General features: G+C 37.3%; 2 protein-coding genes and 1 long non-coding RNA gene across 4 annotated transcripts; 2 read left to right on the top strand and 1 right to left on the bottom strand.

Moving 5' to 3' along the window:
- The first annotated feature begins 1,976 nt into the window (after positions 1-1,976).
- Positions 1,977-2,277, top strand: LOC121982434. Its single transcript, XR_006112093.1, has 2 exons — positions 1,977-2,133; positions 2,200-2,277. It is a non-coding gene; the product is annotated as an uncharacterized LOC121982434 (long non-coding RNA).
- A 7,074-nt stretch (positions 2,278-9,351) lies between these two features.
- LOC121982433 (transcription factor MYB44-like) lies at positions 9,352-10,766 on the bottom strand. The gene has a single exon (XM_042535484.1). The coding sequence runs from the start codon at positions 10,617-10,619 to the stop codon at positions 9,600-9,602; it is 1,020 nt and encodes a 339-aa protein (XP_042391418.1). The 5' UTR covers positions 10,620-10,766; the 3' UTR covers positions 9,352-9,599.
- A 4,919-nt stretch (positions 10,767-15,685) lies between these two features.
- On the top strand, positions 15,686-22,868 carry LOC121982432 (protein unc-50 homolog). Of its 2 annotated transcripts, XM_042535482.1 has the most exons (10): positions 15,686-15,880; positions 17,323-17,390; positions 18,573-18,598; positions 20,086-20,176; positions 20,339-20,434; positions 21,422-21,490; positions 22,006-22,064; positions 22,155-22,277; positions 22,370-22,441; positions 22,527-22,868. In XM_042535482.1, the coding sequence occupies exons 1-10, from the start codon at positions 15,794-15,796 to the stop codon at positions 22,580-22,582; spliced, it is 747 nt and encodes a 248-aa protein (XP_042391416.1). In that variant the 5' UTR covers positions 15,686-15,793; the 3' UTR covers positions 22,583-22,868. The 2 variants fall into 2 exon arrangements, with proteins under 2 accessions (XP_042391416.1, XP_042391417.1); XM_042535483.1 differs by lacking the exon at positions 20,339-20,434.
- The last annotated feature ends 947 nt before the right edge of the window (positions 22,869-23,815 follow it).

Here is a 23,815-nt window from a genome sequence, read left to right as displayed (position 1 = left end):
TTACATTTTAAAGAAAATGTAGTATATTTTTTATCCAATTGAGTACCATTTAAAGAAAATCTAGTATATTTTTCATCCAATTGAGGTGAAACAAGAATCGTACTCAATTTGATAGAAAATATACTATATTCTAATTTAATATACTGAATTTAAGAGAGATTATACTGATTTTTAGACTTTTTATACCTAAAAGTATCATGGGTAATTAGGTAAATATGTTTAACTAGGGATGAAAATATAGTATATTTTTCAAAAAAAATCTAGTATATTTTCCATCCAATTGAGGTGAAAAAAAATCATACTCAATTTGATAGAAAATATACTAAATTCTAATTTAATGTACTGAATTTAAGAGGTATTATACTGAGTTTTAGGCTTTTTATACCTAAAAGTATCATAGGCAATTAGGTAAATATGTTTGACTAGGGAGTGGAAATAAAGATTTTTATGGATAAAAACTACATGCAAAGAATTATTTATTAATAGGGACTGTATGTAAATTTTCCCTTGATATATTATCAAATGACTCGAAATTAAATCTAACATCTTACTTATATCGTGAGGTAGTTAAATAGTTAATTTTTAAAAATTTTAAATATTTCTATAGGTTGATTTGTACCATTTAAAATTTAAAATTTGAGTTTTAAAGCCAAAAAAAAGAGCTTAAATTTTAAAAATTCAAGTTTAATCTAAGCTCTAATTAAAACAACTATTTACTGATTCTCATAATTTATTTATGACTCAAAGTTAAAAATTTATTTATGATATCATTTTCTCGTAATATTTAACATCTTACATCATGGTGTATGATACGGTAGAGACTACAATATACATAGGGAGAAAAGGAAAAAAAATGAAAGAATTTTTTTCTTCAAAAATACCGTAATTCATTTTAAACCAATCGAACTTATTTAAATCTTAAATTTAGTTCGATCATTATTTGACCAAATTAACTTTAAATCAATCATAGTTTGAACTAAAGTAATTATTATTTCTATATCTACCAATTAGATTTAGTTTAAACCAGATCAAATTTTAATTTAGCGTCTTTACTTCAAGTTTACATTTAATTTATCTATTTATTATTATATATATTTTATTTTTATAATTTAATATTTAACATTCCAAATACGATATTTCTTCGTAAAAGTGGGACCAATAAATAGCTTACGTCAAGAGCTTACCAAATATATAATCAATTTCAATTTTCTAACGATGAACAATGATGAATCAGTCTATCAAAGTAGAGGCGAGGGATTTTCAAATATATACTACTAATCTTTCTTAAAATTTCAAAGGCTAAGTCGGATCCCCTCCTCATAATGTGCTACGCCTTTGCTTGCACCACATGTTTAAAAAATTTTAAAATATTTTTTAAGAAATTTTATTTTTAAAAGTATTTTTTAAAAAATATGTTTAATTTTTTTATTTATTTTTAGATATGATATTATTCATTCTGAGTAAAATATAAAAATAAAATCGTAAAAATTTAAACTCAAATTAAATAATATTATACCATTATACATAAATTTAAATTCTTTCGATACTAACATTTGTTTATTGAATGCACAAGGCGTAGTCGTCGACTACATCGAGAGTTTCGTACGATTGAAAAAAAATTATCGGTCGATCAGATCTTTTGATCAACCGGACGAACAGAACGATTGATCCAACACCACATTAGCAAAGGAAATCGTCGTAGATGAAATCGTTAGACACGTTAGCTTTACCGGTTACCATATCGTGGTAGATGAAATCGTTGTACAGCTACCCTTTTGGGTAGAAAGAAAAAAAAGATTAAACATTGAGCCCCCATTTTAAAATTTTTGATTTACAAGGTTTAAATTCATATATTTGCTCTTTTACAACCATTCCAACTGAATTTGAAAATTATCGAGAAGTCCATGAGCCATAGGCCCAATAACGTTCCAAAGCCTCTGCTCTTATAAATTGAACCGGAATCAAGAGGAGGAAAAAGGGCGCGAGTGAAATGGGGGTTTCCGTATCCGGCGATCGCTTGAGAGCTGCGATAAGGAGAGCAATGGAGTTGATGAAAGAGGCAACTGCTTCCTCTTCCACTCACCGCTGCTTCTACGCGCCTAGGTCGTGCAGATCGTCACGGGAGCTAATCAGGTGATGCCTGATTAGGGTTTTTCTTCCATTCTCCGATTAACGATTAACTTCTCTGCATTTGTTCAGAATTTATTGGACTATTCTAGTTTCTATTTGCTGGGGGATTGGACTTGACGTATTGAATATTGTGGAGAACTCGATTTACCTTGTTCTGTCTGCTTGTGCTGCTCTACTGCCTTGTATTTTTATACCTTACATTTGTTCATTATATAGTTGTTCTTTTATGATTTGCAGACATGCTTGATCTCGTGATGATGTTAATGGAACTATATAGAGGTTATGTATTTTTTTATCATACCAAGGTTTACCTGTTTAGCTATTCTTGTAATGTATTGTGATGTGCGCGTATGATATTTTATTTGATTGATTTTACATGATATCGCTTCATGTGGTTTAGCATGTGGTCTTGTGGACTGATTTGGTTGTGTTTGGATTATTAACATGATGCAATTATTTATTGTTGTTGGCCTAGTGGTTAGATTCATCACGGTGGGTTAGAACTTGGTGATCATAGAACATAACCTAATGTAATATTTGATGATCTACTTGAGGTGTGTTAGCGGATGTTGACCTTATTGTGGATGTGGCCTTTTAGCCCATTGGCATGATTTCTAGACCATTTAGTAATTGCATTTGTCTTTTCACCTCAATCATGTGTTGGCCTGCTAGTTAGTGTGATGTGCTGGACACAACATGCTTCGGTTTTATCTGTTAGTTGTGCATGTATTAGAGCACACATGGGCATCACTCTCTTGTTGAGAGTGTAGAGGTCCATGCACAATGGATAAGTCTAACTGTGCATTGATTGGTGGTTTGCAGTTATTAGACATTATGTCGATAATGGTGTGGAGTTCTTTAGATGATGCGGAACTCTTAGAATAAGTCATTGCTTCTCTGTTTTGTGAAGGTATTCATGATAGATATTCATTGCAATTTTGCTTAGTTTCTTCCCTTCATTCACATTGATATTTGTGATGTATTATTGTCGACTTGTTTCTGTTACTAAGTCTTATTACCTTTAAGAAGTCAATACCCTCTTGTGAAAAACTTTGAGCTACAAATTTTGTTTTATATCTTTCAACTTGAGCATCCAAGTTCTCTTTGACCCATTTTTATCCAATTGTTTTTCTTTCCTTTGATTCCATTAAAGTTCTTTCTGCTTTAGAGCATGAATTTCCTCGTCTATTGCATTTCTCCAACAAAATGCATTCTTTCCCTTAGTCGCTTCAATGAATGTAAATGGTTTCTTATCCACAATAATCAAAGCTCTAAAGAATGAGTGGATTAGTAATTTCTTTATACTTGCTTAGCATTCAAGTTTCCCTCTATGATGCCCCTTAAATTGGTGGAAAATCTACTTACACACTATCTGATTTTGCAGCTTAATCAGTGTGCCCTTTTATTATCTGAAACATGTTCACTCGAGGAACATGGTTACTGCACAACAATTGTTTGCATTACAAAAATGTTTTTTGATTGCTTTCCTTGTCCAATCCCTTGGCAACAAAGTGCAGAACTTGGCTATGGGTGATCTTGTGTATTGATGGATTAGGTCCAATAGGTGATAATCCTTCACATTCTTGATATAACCTACAAACAAGCACTGTCTCATTATTGGTTCAAGTGTCCTTTGACAACTAAAAACCAAAATACATGCATAAAATCAGAATAGTCACAAGGAGCACCAAATCATGCCTCATTTGGTGTCTTCAACTCCAATGCCTTTGATGGTGATCTACTCACAAGTTAGCAAGAGAGACCACTACTTCACTTCATCATTCTTGCTCTAGCCTTACGTTGCTATGTATAGTCTGAGTCCTCTACATTGGAGTCTGATTCATGCACTCTGCCATATTGTTTTATTGAGCAACATACTGGTTATAAAGGGTCTTGTTATCTCTTCACTTTGTAAAATTCTTATACTCTGTTGATGCATACTCTGCCTATTTATCATTTCTTATTTTGATGCATCTATCAATAAATTTCTCCGTGTCACCATGAAGTTCTTATAAGTTTGAAAAAACATGACTTTTTTACCTTGTATCCTGCACCACCATAGGATGGGACTGGTGAAGCTCCACATATATCAAATGTGCATAATCAAGAATCCACTTGATCTTTTTAAGTTTATTTTGGCTTTTAGACTTGTTTATTATGTTTCCCATGGACATCATACTCGTAAAATTCTTTGTTGTCCAAGTCAAAAGAAGGAACACGTTTTTTCTTCGTTAAGATTTGCATTCCCTTGCCACCCGCATGCCCCAACCTTTGATGTGATAATTTAGGGGAATTCTCTCCAGGAATGACAACATTAGCAACACCATCGCGTATAACTTTGCCCAATACTAAGTGTTCTTTTAGTTGAAATGCTGCCCATCTTCATTATACCATTACACAGTTCAAAAGTAGCAAACTGTAACTCAAAAAGGCATAAATAAGTAGTGGCATTGGTGCGAAGCATTCAATCGGGTTAGTTCTCCGTATTATAGTCTGCTACTAACACTGAATCTCTTATGACATTTGATGTTGTCATCACTTCCATTGTTATTTCCATTGTTACCTCTACCTTTGTCATCTTTAGATGTTAAAGATATTCAGGAAAATGCTTCTTTCCTTTGTAAATAATTCTTATTTACATGCCTAATTTTGCCACAACAACATCACACGTCCTTACCATCATTCTACCCATTGAATTTTAAGCAGCCACATGAGTGAATTTTTGAAGGATTCTGTTGGATCAAATGAGTGCGATAGAGGGGGGGGGGGGTGAATATCGCACTTTTAAAACTTTTCTTTTACTCGTTAAAAATAAAGTCATGCAGCGGAAAAATAAAGAACAGTTCGGTTACTTGGTTCGAAGTCTAGGTCGACTCCTACTCCAAGGCCCGCGATCCTTGACCGCACCGATGGGTAATCCACTAAAGTCCTTCTTTCCGAAAACCTCGGAAAGAAGCAGTGCGTGCAATATGCAAGATAGTAACACCCTACTATCTTGTAAGAATTTAAGTACAATGCATGCTTTTCTTAAAATAAAATATATCAACAATAATTGTAGACAAAACTTGGTCGACACTTCTTGATCGAACAACTTGCGAGTCGTAGAGCAGTAGTAGAAGCTTGCACAGAGATGATTTTCGAAGCAGAACAGTGTTGTACCCAGCATCGGACCTCGAGCTCTTTTTTATAATAATCATCGATGTTTGGTCGACCGATCCCTGGTTCGGTCGACCGAACCAGCTCCCTTCCATCTTCGCTAAGATCTGATGCTGATTCGTTCTTCGACATTAACTGATCATTAACGGTTCGATCGACCAATCCCTTTGTTTGGTCGACTGAATGGGCTCTTTTCCTGTTCGTCGAGATTTGCCGAGATTCGCATTTACTGTGCCTTTAATGTTGATTGTTCGGTCGACAGATCTTCTTGTTCGGTCGATCGATCAGTGTACTTTCCTTCTGCTTCTGATCGTTGCTGTTTGAATTGATCTACGCTGAGTCATAAGGGTTCGGTCGACCGATCAAGCTTAGATCGAACTGTGCTCTGCTCGGTTATGATCTGGTCTGAGTCAACTTGGTTTGGTCGATCGATCCTTGTGTTCGGTCGACCAATCAGGACATAACCTGCAAAATAGTGTTAGACAATATAATCCTGCAAAACAGATGTTAGCACAATTATATAAAATACATGACTAGTAATAATAGATAGTTGAACTGTCTTGATTTCAACTTGGAAACCTTCTCGGTTTCTTCAGTTGGATTAGCGACTTTAGGTTGTTCTCTTCAAGAACCCGATCTCACTGTCGCTCCTCCAGTTATTTACCTCAACCTACCTACCATACATTGATCCTTCAGATCTTGTTTGGACTTTTCACTTAGCCTTGATCGGCTCGACTTTTCTTTCGATCTTCGGTCCTCCAGACCTCTTGATCACACTGTCAAGCGTTGGGTCCTCTCGACCCACTTGGATTTTCACCTGGGTTCCACGATCTGCTAAGACTGCTCCTGCCTAGTCTCCAGCTAGGTCTTTCCCGGTTGAGAAAACAACCTGCATACTTAGTCAACTTGTTAGATCACAACAAGACTTAACTTGAACGTTTGACAATATCAAAACTCAGGTTTGATTCTGGTGCAACTTGCACCAACAGATTCTTGTCATCAACTTCATAAGTAGTTCTTCCTCTTGTCATAAAAGCTTCCCGTTGCACATTGCTAGAACTCTTCAAAGAGATCCTTTTGTGAAGTTTATCCGCAAGCAATGCACGATAATTCAAATTATAATCAATAGAATTTTCTTTGCTACAAATTAAAAGTGGTAACCAAGTGAACAAAGGACTTAGGTGGCGTTTGGTTTATGGGTTTGGGAATGAGGGAATGAATTTATTCCCAAACCTTGTGTTTGGTTAATGGGAATGGAATCAAGATTTTGGAATGAAACCCAAAAATTTGGGTATGGATGAAACCCACCCCCTCCCTTGGGTTTTGATGGAATAGGATTGTGAATTAAGTTTTAGACAAAAATACCCTTAGTATATTTGTTCATTTTTTTTTAATTTCACACACTCTCTCTCATCATATTTTCTCTCTTTTTATTTTATCATCACATTTTCTCTCTCAAGATACTTTCTCTCTCCTCGTTCTCTCTCTATATCTCTCTCATCATATACTCTCTCTCCTTATTTTCTCTCTCTTCATTCTCTTCTATCACACTTTCTCTCCCATTACACACTTTCTACTTATTTTTTCATCATACTTTCTCTCTCATCATATTTTATCTCTCCTCAATCTCTCTCAGCATACTCTCTCTCCTCGTTTTCTCTCATCACACTTTCTCTCTCTTTATTCTCTCTCATCACACTCTCTCTCTTTATTTTCTCTAATCACACTTTTTCTCTAAGCACACTTTCTCTCTCATCATATTTTCTCTCTTCTAGTCTCGCATTTTCTCTCATCACACTTTCTCTCTCTTCATTTTTTCCCATCATTCTTTCTCTCTCAACTCACTTTCTCTCTCATCATACTTTCTCTCTCCTCACTTTTTCATTTTCTCTCATAATACTTTCTCTCTCCTCAATCTCTCATTTTCTTTCATCATACTTTCTCACTCTTCATTTTTTCCCATCACTCTTTCTCTCTCAACCCACTTTCTCTCTCCTCACTCTTTCATTTCTCTCTGCATTTTTTCCCATCACTCTTTCTCTCTCATCACACTTTCTCTCTCATCATACTTTTTATCTTATCAATCTCTCCTATCATGCACTCTCTCCTCATTTTTCTGATCATACTTTCTCTCTCTTCATTTTTTCCCAACACACTTTCTCTTTCATCACACTTTCTCTCTCATCATTTTCTCTCATCATATATTTCTCTCACATTCAACTTTCTCTCTCATCTAATTTTTTCTCTTATTTTCCTATAAGGGTAAAAAAGAAAATTTAGGTTCATTCCGATTGAAAATATTTAACTAACCAAACATCATTTTTAAGAATGATACCCAAGCTCATACCCATTCCCATTCCATAATACTATGATACCCATTCCCATTCCCATTCCGATTCCTAGGAGAGAAACAAACGCCCCCTTAGCAAAGTACACAACTTTAAAATCACTTAGTCCTCATCCTTAATTCTCTTTTACGCTTTTCAGTGGTAAAGATTGTTTTGAAAACTTATTCAAGTGTTTTGATACTGTCTCTGTTTTCCATTCTCAAATGAAAAAAAGGAAGAACTTCACACTTTTAAGCAAATGCAGTTTGTGAGGGACTTTGAGATTAAAAGTCTCTTTGGTCATGGATGTAGACTTCTTGTCCTTCCCCAGCAAAGGATTGTACAATTTCTTTATATCAATAAATGTCTAGCATTCATCTTTCACAAATCAAAGTTAGTTTTGTAATCGAACTTCTCGACCACATCTTTTCACCTGTGCTTTTGTAATTCTCAGTTGTTTTACTTTTTGTTCTTTGCATCTCTTCGATGTAGATGTTTGTTAGTTTAGCATTTGCCACAGCATCTACTTTAGTATCCGTTCGTATCTAAATGCCTTTTCAAGGTGAATTGAATGCCAGCTTTCTGTTATCATAAGAACTGAATCTATTCTTGGTAGGAAGTTTTTTCATAAAAAGATATTCAAAACAAATATAGAATATGTAAAGAATTTTTTTTAGGTTCGAACTGACATTTCTAGCCCATTCTAGTTGTCATTCTATGTATGTCACTATATCTCATAACTTCTTTCTTTTTAACAGATGGAAGGCACCGCAACTGTGGTTGAGATGTCCCTACTACTTGCTATTTTGATGATCCTGCGTTCTGGTTTTCAGTCGTTGATAGGAACAATCTAACGGCACTGTGAAGGATAAGCAACTACGCTGCAACTTGGATATCGGTTAGTTTTTTAAACTTTTATCATCTGCTAACAGTTAACTAGTATTTGAAAATTGAAATATCATTTGCATGTATAGCTAACCACGGTAGTAATTCTCCAAAGTGTAGACGCCTTTATCGGTTCTTGATTCAATCATAGCCGATCTCTGAAACCGGTTGAAATTGATAGGTCGGGTCAGATATTAAAATCACTGATTTGATTGTTTGGACCTAACTTGTTATCATGGGCAGTAAGCCATAAAAGTAAACTATGGATGTTGACCACAGAGAAGGAAGACAAGGGCCACGGCGACGCTGTCGCTGTTGGAACTTGGAAGCGCAGGGACACAAGCCCCCAGTGCGGTAGGCGTCACTTGGCCGCAAGTCCCGTCAACCACTAGGCCCCCTCCTCCCCCGTTCAATAATAAATTAACTACGCAACTGCTGCCCAACTGGCATGCAGCCAAACTAATCTAATCCACATCTCCTTTTCCTCGCTGCTCCATGTCACAACACAACCAATTCCGAATTCTCTCCCACCTCCGCCCGCTGATGACCAAATCAACCACTGTTTCTTAATTCCCACCCTGGCAATTTCACTCCCTTTCATCATAGCGATTCGTGCCGTGAACGTTTATTTAATCTTGGTTCCAGATAAGAACACCCATCCCATCTCGTCCCCATTCGGCTCCATCTTTATCTTCTCCAGCTGCTGCCTTTTCCGTTAGTTTCCAAATAAAACTATAATTACTGGAGCGGGCGGGAACTAGACGGCCATCGGTTTGCTCACTGTCAGCTTCTCCATCAAAGTCTACGCATTTGTACCCATGCATGCGCTAATTTGACGCCTTCCTACCCAAGCTTAAGCAAATAATTCACTCAGCTCTTATTTTGTATAAAACCAACTACTGGAAAACAAAAAACGAAGAAGAGACTGGGGAAATTGAACATGGTAGATTTAAAAGAACTACAGCAGACGGGTTTTTTTTTTTTTTTATCCTTGTTCTGCTATTTCCTTTTTTTTCTTCTTATTTTCTCATATCAGATCTTTGATGCATGCTCGTGCATCCAATCCGTTGCCTTCTATAGCGGGGATGAGTTAGCCCTGGTCTAATCGATCTTGGTCAGGCCCAGGGCCTTGCGGACAGACTCCGCCTGCGGCTGCACGCTGCACTGCTCCAGTCCGGCCATGTAGCACCGCACTTCCTTCCGTATCATCTCGTGCATCACCGCTAGAAACTCCGCGCTCAAGGAGGTCGGTGGCCACACGGCAGAGTCCGGCTGTTGCGGGGGGTGAATCGAACCCGGGAGCAGTTGCAGCTCGCTCTGGTTTTGATGATGCTGCTGGAGGTCGGAGGTTGTGTCCATTGGATCTGACCCCGGCAGGGAGAGGGTGAGGGAGGTCGCCGGATCATCGTCCTTCTCGATCGGGTTGTCACTTGTGGTAGCGGCGATAGTAGTTGAGATGCGTTCATTTTGTGGGTATTGGGAGGAGGAAGTGATAGGAGGGATGATACCGCCGGTAATGGGAAACGGTCGACAGATGTGAGACGTCTCCGCTGGGTGGCTATGGTGGCTGGATTCGCTTAGATCGGACCCCGAGGGGCTCCCGGGGCTCAAGCACAGCCCCAAGCTTCCTCCAGACAAGAACACCGGCCCGTCGCTGCTGGCCCTCTTCAGCGGCCTCTCCGACGCCTCCTCTGAATCGGCCGCCGCCATCTCCTTGGCTGCCATGATCCCCTCGTACTGCTGCTGAGCGTCGTTTTCCAGGGCCGTGTACTTGCGCTTTAGCGTGGAGTTCCAGTGGTTTTTGATCGCGTTGTCGGTGCGGCCGGAGAGGAGGCGCGCGATGGTAGCCCACTTGTTACCGAAGCGCCGGTGGGCGCGGATGATTATCTCGTCCTCCTCCGCCGTGAATGGGCGGTGCTCCACCTGCGGCGACAGCTGGTTGCACCACCGCAGCCGGCACGACTTGCCCGACCGCCCAGGGATCGACTTGCTGATCAGCGACCAGTTCCGCGGCCCGTGCCTCTGCACCAACCTCTGCAGCGCCGCGTCCTCCTCCGGACTCCACGGTCCCTTTATCCTATCCACCTCTTTACTCCTACCGCTCCCCGTCGCTGCCTCCATGGAGCTATTCCTCAGAAGAGAGAGCTACCTTTAATCCTCCCCTGTTCAAGTTTCAGAGTTCAGAAGGGAAGCTAGAGAGAGAGAGAGAGAGAGAGAGAGAGAGAGGAGACTAGCAGTCGTTTGAGTAGAAGAATACGAAGGACAAAGGGATGGATTTGGACCGTGTCTTATAGAGCAACGCATCGGTTGCAACCGGTGTATCGGTCTAACCGGGCGTTTGTCTCGCTTCCTTCCGGTTCAGGCAGACTTGGTTCGCGCACAGCTGGCCTCAGACACGCGTCGTCCTCTTCTCTCCTCCGTCCGGCGGTCCCTTTCGCCCCAACCCGTCACCAGCTACGCTCTCACCCGCTCCGACTCGCAGAAAGAATCAGGGCCCCGCCAAACTGCTCCTATCCAATAACACCAATCGGTCAGCATTCGGGTACACTGAACCCCAAGTAACGGCGTGTTGTCCGTTTCCCCCACCGTCAAATCCCACCCTCATCCCTCCCCGGCCTCCCGCAGATTCTACTCTCGCGCCTATTGATCGAAAACCCATGGCCCACTCGCGCCTTCAGAATTTGAACGCGCCAGCTGCAGATTTTGACTCGGGTCAACAGAAATCTTACAACCTCATGTTCATGGGCCTTCCCTCCGTGCATGCAATGCAATGATTTTCCATCGAATTAAAACCTTCTGGATAAATTTAGCATTCTCTGCCGCTGAGCTGGCGATGGATTTCGATTTGGCCAGGCTGGATACAACACACACACACAACGGCACTCTCTCCCATTCAGTCTCTCTCTCTCTCTCTCTCTCTCTCTCTCTCTCTCTCTCTCTCTCCTTCCTTTTCTCCTTCCTCCCTCCTTCCTTAATCCTTTGTTAACCCGTCGGTTAATAGGTTATTAACTAAATCATAGTGTAGATTCTCCTGCCCGAAGCTATCCCGTTTAAAATGTGTTTAGGAACAGCAGCGAGATGGCTTTGCCGGGCTTAATCCCAGCAGCCGATGCTACGCCCACGAGGGCCGGTAGCAGTAGGTCGGATCGGGCCGGTCCGTATTCTTGGCGTTTTCTTCTGCTCGTACGTAGCGTACTCTTTTTTCGGTTCGGAAACTGGACCGGGCGAGGATTCTGTATGCTTCCTCACCCACTTCTCCTCCTTATCCTCTCCTTCCAAATTTAAAAAATGAAAATTAACTCAAATAATTATTGATTTGTTGTGGGCCATTTATTGAGCGGGAAAGGAAGGGAAAGAGAGCGAAGGGACATTGCGAGATTTATGGGGAGGAAGAGGAATCATATCTTTTTCAGTTCGCAGCGGTTACGCGTCTCCAGCTCTCCAGCTGTCCGTCACTGACTTTTTTTTCTTTCCACGGCTCGGCCGCATTATTTATCCGTAACCGTATCGCCCGTTACGAACCCTCCTCGTAATAAAGCGGTTGAATAATAGAGAAGATGACAAATGAATACAGGGTGCTACACGTGCCCAACCAACACCCCACTTCCTTCCCCCACACCACTGCTGGCATGCCGCACGTGTGCCTCCCATGCAAAACCCCTTTCTCTCGAAACTCAATTCATGTGGCACTGGGAATATCTTGATAGGCTTGCAGTTGGTTTGAATCATTTTGGCGAGTCAAAGTCAAACTGAACTTGAAATTTTTTTAATTTAGATGGAATAGAGAGTTTGATTTGATGTCCAATTAGAAATTGACTCGCGTGCTCTCGTGTCTCTATTTTGATTGGTCTATATTATTTTATTTTGATGAATATTTGTAAATTATAAAATGTAAATATTGAGATTTATTGAGAATAAATATTGCTACTTGTAAATGGAAAGAAATTATGCGGGAGGAAACAACCAGGAAGCTGCCGCTTAGATTCTTTCCAATCCCTTCAATTTAATTCTCGTTGACCATGATCTGTCACGTGAGAAATACGGCCGGTATCAAATTGGATTCTTTCTCCCACGGTCAACCCCGCACGTGTTCAAGGATTAGATAAGTGTCCCTGCATATTGTAATTAACCTAATCACGATGCTAAGCTTGTCTGTCAATGAGCCATTTTTCGATCAAATTTAGCCTAATCCTGTTAATGTGGCTTGGACCTAGTCATCTCTCGCTGAGCAAGGCCTGGGCCGATCGAGCATTGGCTTGTTGCTTTTGTTTCCTTTCCTTTGCTGTACAGTATCAAAGTCAAGAAGTAAAGTTATTATTGTTTTCTTCTAATTATCATGGTCAACATTAATCCTTTGCAAACCCTTCAAATTAAATTTATTCTTTATAATTTGTTTTGTTCTATATTTGATTCAAGTAAACCATCCTTTTAATTGCTTTTCACGATAGAAAAAACAAAAATGTGCTTGAAAGAATCACAACAACAGCAATAATGATAAACAATTGGTCTTTATTGTGGTGATGGTCCACAGTCAGCGGATAGGCATGAGATGATGGCAATTTAGCATCCTCCACCTTTGTCTCTTTTTTGCTTAATTATTTTATTTATCTTTTACAAATATTTTATTTATTTCTTGTCTCCCTTTTTCTTTCCTTAATGGACCTGAACTCCTCAAACTTTGAGAATGCAATTAGTACTCTTAATCATTAAGCATCATTTCTTGCTCTTCTTTTGATATGTCGATTATTTATTTACTTAATTATAGAGTTTTTCTTAGTTAATTATGTTTATTCATCTTGAATCTTTCTAAAGAGATCAATGAAGGGGCTCTTGCAGTGACTGATTTATATACCCATTAAGTGTCCAAAGGTATAAACGAAGGCTTAGCACAATTGTAGAGTTGTTGCATTGTGATTTGGAGGCCACGAGTTTGAGTCGTGAAAATAAACTCTTGCAATGTTGAAGACCCTATATACATTGATGGGAGCTTAGCTACTTTTCTTTTTAAGTGTCCAAAGGTAGGAGTAGCAAGCTATGCACCATTTATTCCACTTGATGGAATCCATGCAACATGTAGCCTTCCTCTAATACGACTTTTGCTTCTCCTTTAGCTATTTCAACGGCTCTTTCCTCTTTAATTTCTTGTTTACAAAGATTCAACAGCAAGCATAAGAAACCATGGCTGCACTCTCCAACTTTACTTGGCTTTTCTTTTACTTTTTCTATTCCTTTGGCCTCATCTTTATCACCCTCTTCAATGCTTTGCTAAGGAGGTCATCTAATAATATGAGCATTTGTGTTGTGTTGGTAGCGGAATATATATTATATATATATTGTAAATTAATTTTAATTATTTTAAGATTGTTTTAGGTTGAAAATTTTATGTCAGATCTCTTGAAGATTGAGATAAACCTAAACTGGTTATAACGTGCGTAACGGAGTGTTATATAACCTTTGACTAATTATTCATGATTTTGAAGTCTCTCTTGTAGATTGTGCGACTTTGACTCCTTTGTGAGTTTGATAGAATCTGATCGACCGACAAGTAAATCCAATGAAATCAAATCGGAAAGGTTTGCAAAAGCTATCCTTTATATTCTTTGGCAATTGGCAAACATCCAAATTACAGTTGGCTTGGTTGAATTAAAATGCGGCCTAATAAATTGGTTTGGGTCCGATTGACTCTTATTTTGTCACTCGGCCAAGCAATTCAGGAACCATCCGTTCAACCACAATTCTTCATTGAAATGGACCCGTTGACTTTTGACTTCTATTATTATTATTATTATTATTCGTGTAAAAATAAAAAGATCCCATTAGATGTTTTATCCTATAGTACCTTTTTTACAATACTATTGTAACCGTTACCACTAACTACTATAAAGTATAGAAGTTTTCTGTAGTTATAATGTATAACATTTAATATAATAATATTGTAATATTGTAATAACTACTTAGCAATTTCTATAACTGTTTTAAAATAATTTTAATTAATTTAAAATGATTTTGATAGATTTTAAATAATTTTGACTAAGTTAATAAAAATATTTTGATCAAATAGTATTTAGAGTTTAAAATTAAGGGTTTAAGATTTTTGAATTTATGATTAGCTGCAAGTGTGTAACAACTACAATTGCTACACAATGTTTAATAGCTATTGCACCATGTAATAACTAAGGGCGGAGCTATCCTCGGGCTAGGTGAGCTCCAGCCCCACCAATTAAAAAAGAAATAAAACTAAAAAATAAATTTAGTCCCATTATTCTATCAATTTCCTTTTATTTGTTTAGACATTTTTTCCCTATTAGATTTGGTTTAATTAAAGTTGCACACTTGGAATTTTAATTAAATAAAAAATTTTACAATACTTTACCCTTCACCCACAAGATGTTTCTCTCACACGCTGCAAGGGAGATAAGATCCTCTGTCTCGAAAATGTTGTGTCCCCATATCCCAGCGCCGATCGAACGATCTAAATCACATCTCAAGGATGCAGTGTACATCATGAAAAAATCATAACCGTCCGATCGGCACTGGGACATGAGGACATAATATTTTCAGGACAGAAGATCTCATCTCCGCTGCAAGGGCAACTGATGTGCCTTGTTTGTTCCTCCTTGCAGCCATAAAGTCACAAGTGCAAAAATATTTTAGTTTTGATTCTCTTTGTTCTTTTTCTTGTTTGAGCAGATCCTTTCATCTTTGAAATGAATTTTCTTCGATTGCCTTTCTCAACTGTGAAATCTCTCTATTTTTTTAAAGATCTTCACATTATCCTTCACTTAAAATAGAAGAAATTATCTATTTTACTTAAATTAAATTAAATCATAAATTTCAAACCTTAAACATGTTTTAACAGCTACAAATTATTTCTTACGGTGTAGCATTACTAAACAATACTAGAATAAAAGTTATTTTTGGAGAGAAAATATTTCACGGGCACTCTTTTGATTCTTTTTTTAAGGTTCCCTTTTAATATTTGCCCTTATTATTTATTTTACATTTTATCATTTTATTATTATTGAGGCCTCTCCGTTGTATTGGGCAATATTATTGAATTTGAGCTCTGGCCCGGTCTATGTCTCACGGCCCAGCCCACCATAATATTATTATCATTATTGTTATTTATTATTATTTTTTAATATTCATTATTGTTATTTATTATTATTTTTTTTAAGAGGCAAGGGGAGGTTGGGCATTTGGGAGCTCCGCTCTGTTCATTTCGTTACTCTCTTCCGTTCTTCAGATCTCGGTTAAGAGGAGAGGGGAAAGGCGACAGATCGATTCAGGGGAAGATGCTGCCGACCGTGTCGAAGGGACGCGCACCCTCCGGCGCGCGGCCTGCTCCGGTGCTGGCCCAGTACCTCCGCCGCATCGTCAAGGTTCGCTCTCGACCTCCCCCTTCTGTTCTTTCCCTAACCACGCAGCAGCTTGTGATGCTAATCTCAGCAAACGTTGGGGTGATTCGATTTGTTTTGTGTAGTGATCGGCCATGGAGGCCTGGCGAATCTCGAATTGGGTGAAACCGTCGATCATCGCCTGGCCGTTAATTTCTTTATTCGAATGTTACAGCAAGGGTTTAGCTTATAGAACGTTATGAAACTAGTTAGGCTGGGAAATTCGATTGTGCGGTGCAAATGCCCAAAGAGACCGTAGTGTAACCTGCTCGCGCTGGAACATTTGAGGTAGATTTCATCTAGATTGAAGCATCAAAGAGAGGTGTTATATAACTATTAATCTTTGAGACTTCAATTACAGAATGCAAATGAGAAGCCATATGTGAAAAAAAAAATCTGGATCTATTTGCAGCATGAAGAAAAAATAGGACAACGTATAGGTTGTAGGTATGACCGACTGAGATATCGGGATGCCAGATGTTAATGAGATAAAACATTTTAGTTTAATTGAGAATCAATCAATTTGCAGTGCCTGTGTATTTTGGATTGTAGTTTCATGTGACACAGGTGCTTAAGAAATTCATGCTTGCAATACCTAAATGCTCTTCCTGAGCATAATACAGAAAATTATTTTGCTTCCTACTTCCTTTTGAAGTTGAAACCCCACTTCTTGTTTCTTCAATAAGTGCTGGAGCTTTATGCATTTTACATCCACTTGCAAGCTAAGAGTTCTTATTGTTTTAGATTAATGTCTGATTGTGCCATCCTCTTGATGAACACCCCCCTTCAAAGATAATTCGTACATAACCCAGTCACACCAATATGTTCTCTTCTTCTACTTTAGGCTTTAAACATGGGCAACTTCGAGTTAGAAAATACTAGTATGGACACTCATTCGTTGCCTCCTCCTTAATTCAGCATTCCGACCTCACCAATGTCCTATCCAAGGAGTTAAACCATGCCAAATCCCTTGTAGCCTTTTGGGTTAGGCTGTATAGTTTGTAACTTAATCATTTGGGTTTGTCACACATGCAAGGTAAGAGTTAAATTGACTAAACACTGAGCATTGGTTTAAATTGATACCAACAATAAGTTCATTTGCTATTTGGATAAAAGAGAAGCTTTAAAATAACAATGGTAAATTTATGGAAGGTTAGGATTTGATAATCAATTAGCAATTTAACATTAAGATAATGCCTCCAAAAATGGGAATTTCTCCTTTCTCTATAAGATATTTTATTTCAACATTTTTTGTGAATAACTTTACTTGTTGTACCTGAATTCTATACTTTTGATTACAGAAACTAAAGCCATTGTTATCAATTTATTTACATACCATTGATACTTTGTTAATGCTAAGATATCATTATTTACTATTTGATTGTGAATTAAGTTGTCACATAGAGCATTTTGGTTTGGTGTTTTAGTGGCAACAAATGGATATAGAGTATTCATTCTGGCAAATGCTCCATCTCTGCACCTCCCCTAAAGTTGTGTATGTATCTTTCTCAAATGCAGTTATTTCAAATGCTTTATCAATGCATTGTATCTTAGCATCTGCCCTAAAACAAATTTCATCTTTATTTGTGTAAATATCATGCATGATTTTGTCTTTTTTCTTCTAGTGATGAAGCATAGTCTTAGTCATTATCTAATGAATTTCCATGAAGTTCTTTTATTGTTTGCATAATGGGGGCCATGGAAGTTTGAAGAAGATGTTTTCCAAGATAAACTTGACATCTGGTTGTTAGTTGATTTCACAGTTCTGGAAGACAAGTTCAAAGAAGAGAGAAAGAGTTTTAAGAACCAATTAGCATAAATTGAAGAATAAAGTAAATTTTGAATTATATAGTCCTAAATGGAAGCATAAATTGGAGGATTTGGCAAATTTCTTCATTAACTTGAAAAAGGTGAATTGAAAGGAAAAACAATTTATGGTCAGTTATTCATTATATAGTCAGTTATTAATTTTTCAAGCTGTTTGATCATGGATGAACCGGATTGGGAGAAACAATTTATGGAGGAATAAATAAGAGAGTCTTTCATGGACAACTTGATTGAGAAAAACATTAATAGAATAATAGACGAGAGTCTTTAAAATTGCTCTTTCACTTATTGTTTGTAGCATTTATTGCATATCATTGCTTTATATAGCTTAGCTTTTCATACAGGCACCACTTGTAGATTGACCATTGCATATAATATGGACAGATTTACATCCATTCGGTGACCACCCAACATAACCAGCGGTAGTTAGTTCTGTGTTACATATGATCATGAACATGCAATAGGTTGATTTTGACATACATGATTAGCAATAAAAAAAGAGAGCAATTCTGTGGGAACTGGAGTTTTTTGAAAGGCAAGGAAGTGACAATCTTGTTGTAATAACCTCTTTTATGGTTTTGCTGGCCTTAAATATTTCTGATTGTATAAATAGATATTGAGGAAAAAGTCTTTCCATGGCTTGATATAGCACTCTTGTTTTAATTTCTTCAGAGGAGTATCATTTGACTATAAACAACATTTTTCTTTAGTTAAATGATTTTCAGTGCCTTTCAAAAAGAAAATTGTAATGCTTTGGTTGCCTATTTTCTTGACTTATGTTCATTGTATTGGGAGTTTCTTATTGGAGTTTACTGTGTTTTTACATGTTGACATTACCTTTGGAAGGTAGCTATCAGCACACAAAGTATCATAAACGTAAGTTTCTATGCTTTTCATTAAGTGCCTGGTGTCTATTTTTTGTTAATTAATTATCACTTTCATCTAGCTATCTACCATAAGATATACTATCTTGTGTTTATTATTTTTTTTGCATATTGGTATTTTAATTTATTTCTTTCTATTATTCGGTTTTGTTAACTTTGTTACCATGTTTTGTAAAAGACTTTTAAAAGAAGAGTATATGACTTGCTACATCAAATTTTGCTGTAATGTCATAGAACTCTTTCAAAATATCTCTATTGAGATATAGGTTGCTCTCCCAAATTGCTATTAGTGTTTTGATGCTATGTTAATTAGTAAGAATTTTTTTTGGGTGCTTCTCAAGCTAAAGTAACGGGTCTTCTAAGACATGGTATAATGTCAGCACCAACCTGTTGTGCTAGACTTTGGAATGACAATTTAGCCTGCCTTGATCTTGATCCACCTTCCTCCCCATATCCGTGGGGTTGGCACTAGAGGGGCCGCGAGGTAAGGGAAAGATAACCCTATTATGCAAGGTTGTGTGGGTATAGGACAAAATTTTTTTGCCTCACTTCACTTGCACCACGTAAACTTTAGTTTACTTTTATATTTTAGAGACTATCATGTATTATTTCATTATGTATTTTAGTACTTTGTTCTAAATGAGAGATGGAAAGTTAAAAAGTCATCATGCCGTGTCCCATTGCCATCCCTAACCAGACTCAGACTCAACTCTCTGCCTCAGGTTTGGTTCTTCCAGAGCTCCCTCCCTCACTTGCTTCCTCAATCTCCCCCCTCTTCTCCTTCTCTACTTCCTTCTCCTCTAATCCTTTTTGTTTCCTTCCTTTTTTCTTATGTTCCTTTGTCATGTATGGTCTTTTTCTTCTTTTCCTTCTTATATGGTCTTTTGCCTTAATCTGGGAGGAGGAAGAAGTGAAAAGCATTGTTTTGCTTTTGAACCTCACTGCTGCTCTTGGCAATAAACCTTGGCCCATTTTCCTTCTCAATGGAGATCTAGGAGGAAGTGCCATTGGTCGCCATATCATTGAACATAGATTAGACCTAAATCCTTGGTACCTGCCAACAACTGTAGACCTTAATTTACCATATTTTTGGGTGTTCCACGTGTCCCCTTATTTGCCATTATGCCACAGGAAGGGCAACATCCCATGTTAAGCTTTACATCCATCATGTTTAAACCTCCCTTTACTATTTTTCCGCACAAGTTCTAATCAACACTGCTCATCTCGTCTAACCACTATATCTTGATTCTAGACGTATAATATGTTATTTGCCTCCTATTTTTTTGTTTGGTAAGATGTATACTTCTCTTAAAGTACATTTAGTCGGTCCTAGTTCTATTTCTCAATCTCTTACATGATATCATGCTCAAGCTTATGGATTTACATTTGACTAGAAATTTGTCAATATGGTAACATCTGTCTGTTGATTGTTGTTTGGCAAAAGTAGTCAATATAATTGATTCTTGCTAATGTGTCCAGAAACAAAGAACCAATGGGCCAGGGATGATCCTGCTTTTGCTGTAATCTTCTGTATTTTCTTGATACTTGCTACTTCAGCGTACTGTGCTGCGTAAGTTGATTGCTTTTTATTCACCTTTAAATGCAATCTTTAACTCTTACTTGGTGTTTTCTCATTAAATATGTGTAATTCATCAAACTAGGCTTAGTTTTTATCTCAAGAAAATCTAGAAAGCATTAATTGTATAGGATCTAATTTTTCTTTTGTGTTTAGGTATGGTGAGAATTTGGTTAATTCTGTCTTCACCGTTATTTCAGTTCCTTTCTTCCATTTCTTGTTAGCAGGAACTATTTTGGCAACATCTTGTTGGTAAGAATATTGTCTTATTATTTCTATTGTTCAAAATTTTCTTGACTAGTTTACAAATCTCTAATATACTGTGAATATTAGTCTTATGTGGATTATTTTTTAGTTAATCCATTTCTAGATAGTAATTCTTTCCTTTTCTGTATTGTGTAAGACATACTTGGGAAGTTTTTTGTTTTGAAACTTCAAATGATATCCGACTGTTATTTCTAGTTTTAGCAGCAGGCAAATATATATTCTGCCTTTAGCAAGAAAAAGTATGAATTAATCCTATGAAATGAAGTTTTTTGTTACTTAAAATGCTAAACTACCGTTCTTGGTCACATAAATTACTGACTTATATGTCATCTTTGACACAGATAGTGTCATCCATTGAGTCAGTTATCTGTCATTTATATGAAGGCATAGAGGAATGGGAGTAGGAAAGAAGAGCTGAGAGGTAGGGATATAGAATGAACAGAAAAGAAAGAGGAATAGTTCGTGTTGTACTTGTTTTTTTGAAGAGGAGGTAAAAAGGGAAAGAAATGGTTGAGGTGGACAGAGAGGATCAAAGGGAGACAATTATGACAAAAGGCTCACAAAGGACAAATGAGGTCTGATGTGCTGCGTCGAGGAGAGGTACATGTGTCACTGTTACACATTATGTGATTTTCACCCAATTTGGATGAATAGGTTAGCAGAGAAATAGGGACCAAGTTTCATTCCTGAAAAATGATTCTCTCCTCTGAAGAAATTGTCAAAATTTTGGTTTCCCTCTTGTTTTCTCTCCATAGTTTTTTTTCTCTCCCTAACCTTTCTCTGTAGGAAAGACCTAATGGCATGTGTATTATGCATGGTTAATCAAAGTCATTAACACAACAGACTTACTGATGGTCAAGAATCAATATTATTCACTTTCAGCAATGTTGTTATTAGAGCGTGTTTAATTGTTTTTGTTAAATAAATTACCCATGTACTTTATTTAACTATTGTTTTTCTGGTCTTGTATAGGTTTCTGACTAATACATACATGCGTGAGGAGGCTACAAGCAGTCATGTAGTGGAGCAACGAGTTGAATGGTAGCTTATAGACTTTTTCATGTTAATGATTCTGTTACTTGCAGAAATTGTGAAGAGATTGATTGAATCATGTGCCCACAAGAATTTGCACTTAATTCAGAATTCTTAGGAGAAATAACAACTGTGATTAACACTTGCAGTTTGAACATTGGTTTGGTTTAATAAATTTCTACTTGCAATATAGATTAGCAAGGGCATGCATATGCAAACATGAGATATCAGGATGTTATGCCAATGCCAAGGATTTACATTTAGGGTACACTGTAATACTCCATTTTTTCTTCCCTTCTCCTAAAGAATGCTCAGTTGGGTCAGCTCTTTTGTTAGTTGCTAATCCATGATAATATTCAGTGACATGTATTTACTGTGTTCTGATCAATTTACATTGAATGCTATAGTTAAGTTTATCCTATTTTATTTTCCTATGAGTTTTTTTAATCTTTATGTTTGTATAAGCTATTTGGACTGTGGTAATCTAATGCTGCTTCTGTCTTTGTGGCATGTCCTATGACTAGGCTTTATGCTTTTGATGTTCACTGCAACTCTTTCTTTCCAGCATTCATCATGCTCTATGGTAACTATGCTTTCCCTCTCCATTACTTGTACTACTAGTCATACTCATACGAAATATGGATATTATACTCATCTGTCATACCCCTTTCAGTGCTTCAATACTTCATATCACCTCTCTTAGTGGTGCATGGTTTCTTCCCAATGCTGGTGTCGAACCTACTCTTCATGGTGTCCATTTCCTACTATCACTATTTGAATTTCCTTGGCTATGACGGTTAAGTACAATATTACCTTATCAATACTTTTTACAGCAGTTTACTTTCATAAATTGTCCTTCACTCACTAGCCAAGAATTTTCTGCTCCAGTACTTCCATTTTTGGACAAAACAACCTTCTTTCTGTATCCAATTGGACTTGTGATCATCTTGTCCCCACTCAGTAAGTCACTAAGATTGCAACAACACATCATTTTCTATTTGATAATTTCTCCTCATCTTATTTGTCGTGCTATTTTATTTTGCAGTGATTCTTAGTGGTTTCAACCCAACAAGATATATCATGAACTCGTACTTCAGCTAGCAAATCTACATTGACGGAGTGAGATACTTTCTCAATGATACCTCACTAATTTCAAACGATAAGCAAACTTTGTATCGATTTTAAATGAATCAGTTTTTGTAAATGAAATTTGAACGATGAGGTGTTGAAGCTTTTGTGCAAGAGTGAGTTGTTAGTCATGAAGAAGAATTAGGGATTAGGGAGTTTATATAGATATTATTTATTTCTTTAGTGATTCATTATGTGCATTTAGAGTTTATCTAATGACAATTTTATCTTGGCTGGAAAACTTTCAAGCCTCTGTAAATGTATTGTCATAAGCTTATATTTTCAAAATTGATCTAGGAGGGCCTCCAAGGAAAAAAAAAACAAGTATGAATTGACAACAATACTAAACTTCTATTTGTTTAGTAAATTTATATTGTAAAGTTTGAAGCATTTTGCTAGGTTGATTTTCAGATTAAGCCCAGCGATCTCTACCAGATCGCTGCCATGTCTCCTGAACACAGAGTGAGGTAGAGCCATCTCTCTGTTGGGATTCTTGGCGGAGACTGGATCTTTTGGTCTATTTTTTGCAGATTAGAGATAGTTCATAATGTAATTACAGTTAGATTGTCATTATGATTTGATTGTAATTAATTGTGATCCTTTTTTAGGTTCATCTTTCCATTTAGATTATAATTGGGGTTGGAATGGGCGGCCGAAGGCCGTCGTTTACTCAGCGCCAAGCAGTTTGACCATCCGTCCACCGCTGACAACTTCTGATGATCCATCTCGATTCAAGCTATTTTAACCTAAATGGGAAGATGAATCTAAAGAGGGATTGTAATTAATTGTGATCAAATCGCTTGTGATCATGATCTGATCGTAATTATATTGTGAATCATTTCTTGATCTATAAAAAGTGAATCAGAAGATACAGAATCGGCCTAGGGTTGTCATGGTGGGGCCAACGCTCACCTCTGATTTGATTGTAATTAATTGTGATCCTTTTTTAGGTTCATCTTTCCATTTAGATTATAATTAGGGTTGGAATGGGCGGCCGAAGGCCGTCATTTGCTCAGCGCCAAGCAGTTTGACCATCCGTCCACCGCTGACAACTTCTGATGATCCATCTCGATTCAAGCTATTTTAACCTAAATGGGAAGATGAATCTAAAGAGGAATTGTAATTAATTGTGATCAAATTGCTTGTGACTATGATCTGATCGTAATTATATTATGAATCATTTCTTGATCTATAAAAAGTGAATCA

This window comes from Zingiber officinale, chromosome 5A, assembly GCF_018446385.1.
Source record: "Zingiber officinale cultivar Zhangliang chromosome 5A, Zo_v1.1, whole genome shotgun sequence".
In the NCBI taxonomy this organism is placed as follows: domain Eukaryota; kingdom Viridiplantae; phylum Streptophyta; class Magnoliopsida; order Zingiberales; family Zingiberaceae; genus Zingiber; species Zingiber officinale.
Note: the sequence above shows the minus strand (reverse complement) of the source record. Positions and strands in the feature narration are given on the sequence as shown.

Excerpts from the sequence above, each read along its gene's own strand:
- LOC121982433 (XM_042535484.1), bottom strand. The coding sequence starts at position 10,619 with ATGGAGGCAGCGACGGGGAGCGGTAGGAGTAAAGAGGTGGATAGGATA.
- LOC121982432 (XM_042535482.1), top strand. The coding sequence starts at position 15,794 with ATGCTGCCGACCGTGTCGAAGGGACGCGCACCCTCCGGCGCGCGGCCT. Across the intron at positions 18,599-20,085 it reads GCACACAAAGTATCATAAAC|AAACAAAGAACCAATGGGCC; the intron begins GTAAGTTTCTAT and ends TAATGTGTCCAG. Across the intron at positions 22,278-22,369 it reads GAATTTCCTTGGCTATGACG|TACTTCCATTTTTGGACAAA; the intron begins GTTAAGTACAAT and ends TTTCTGCTCCAG.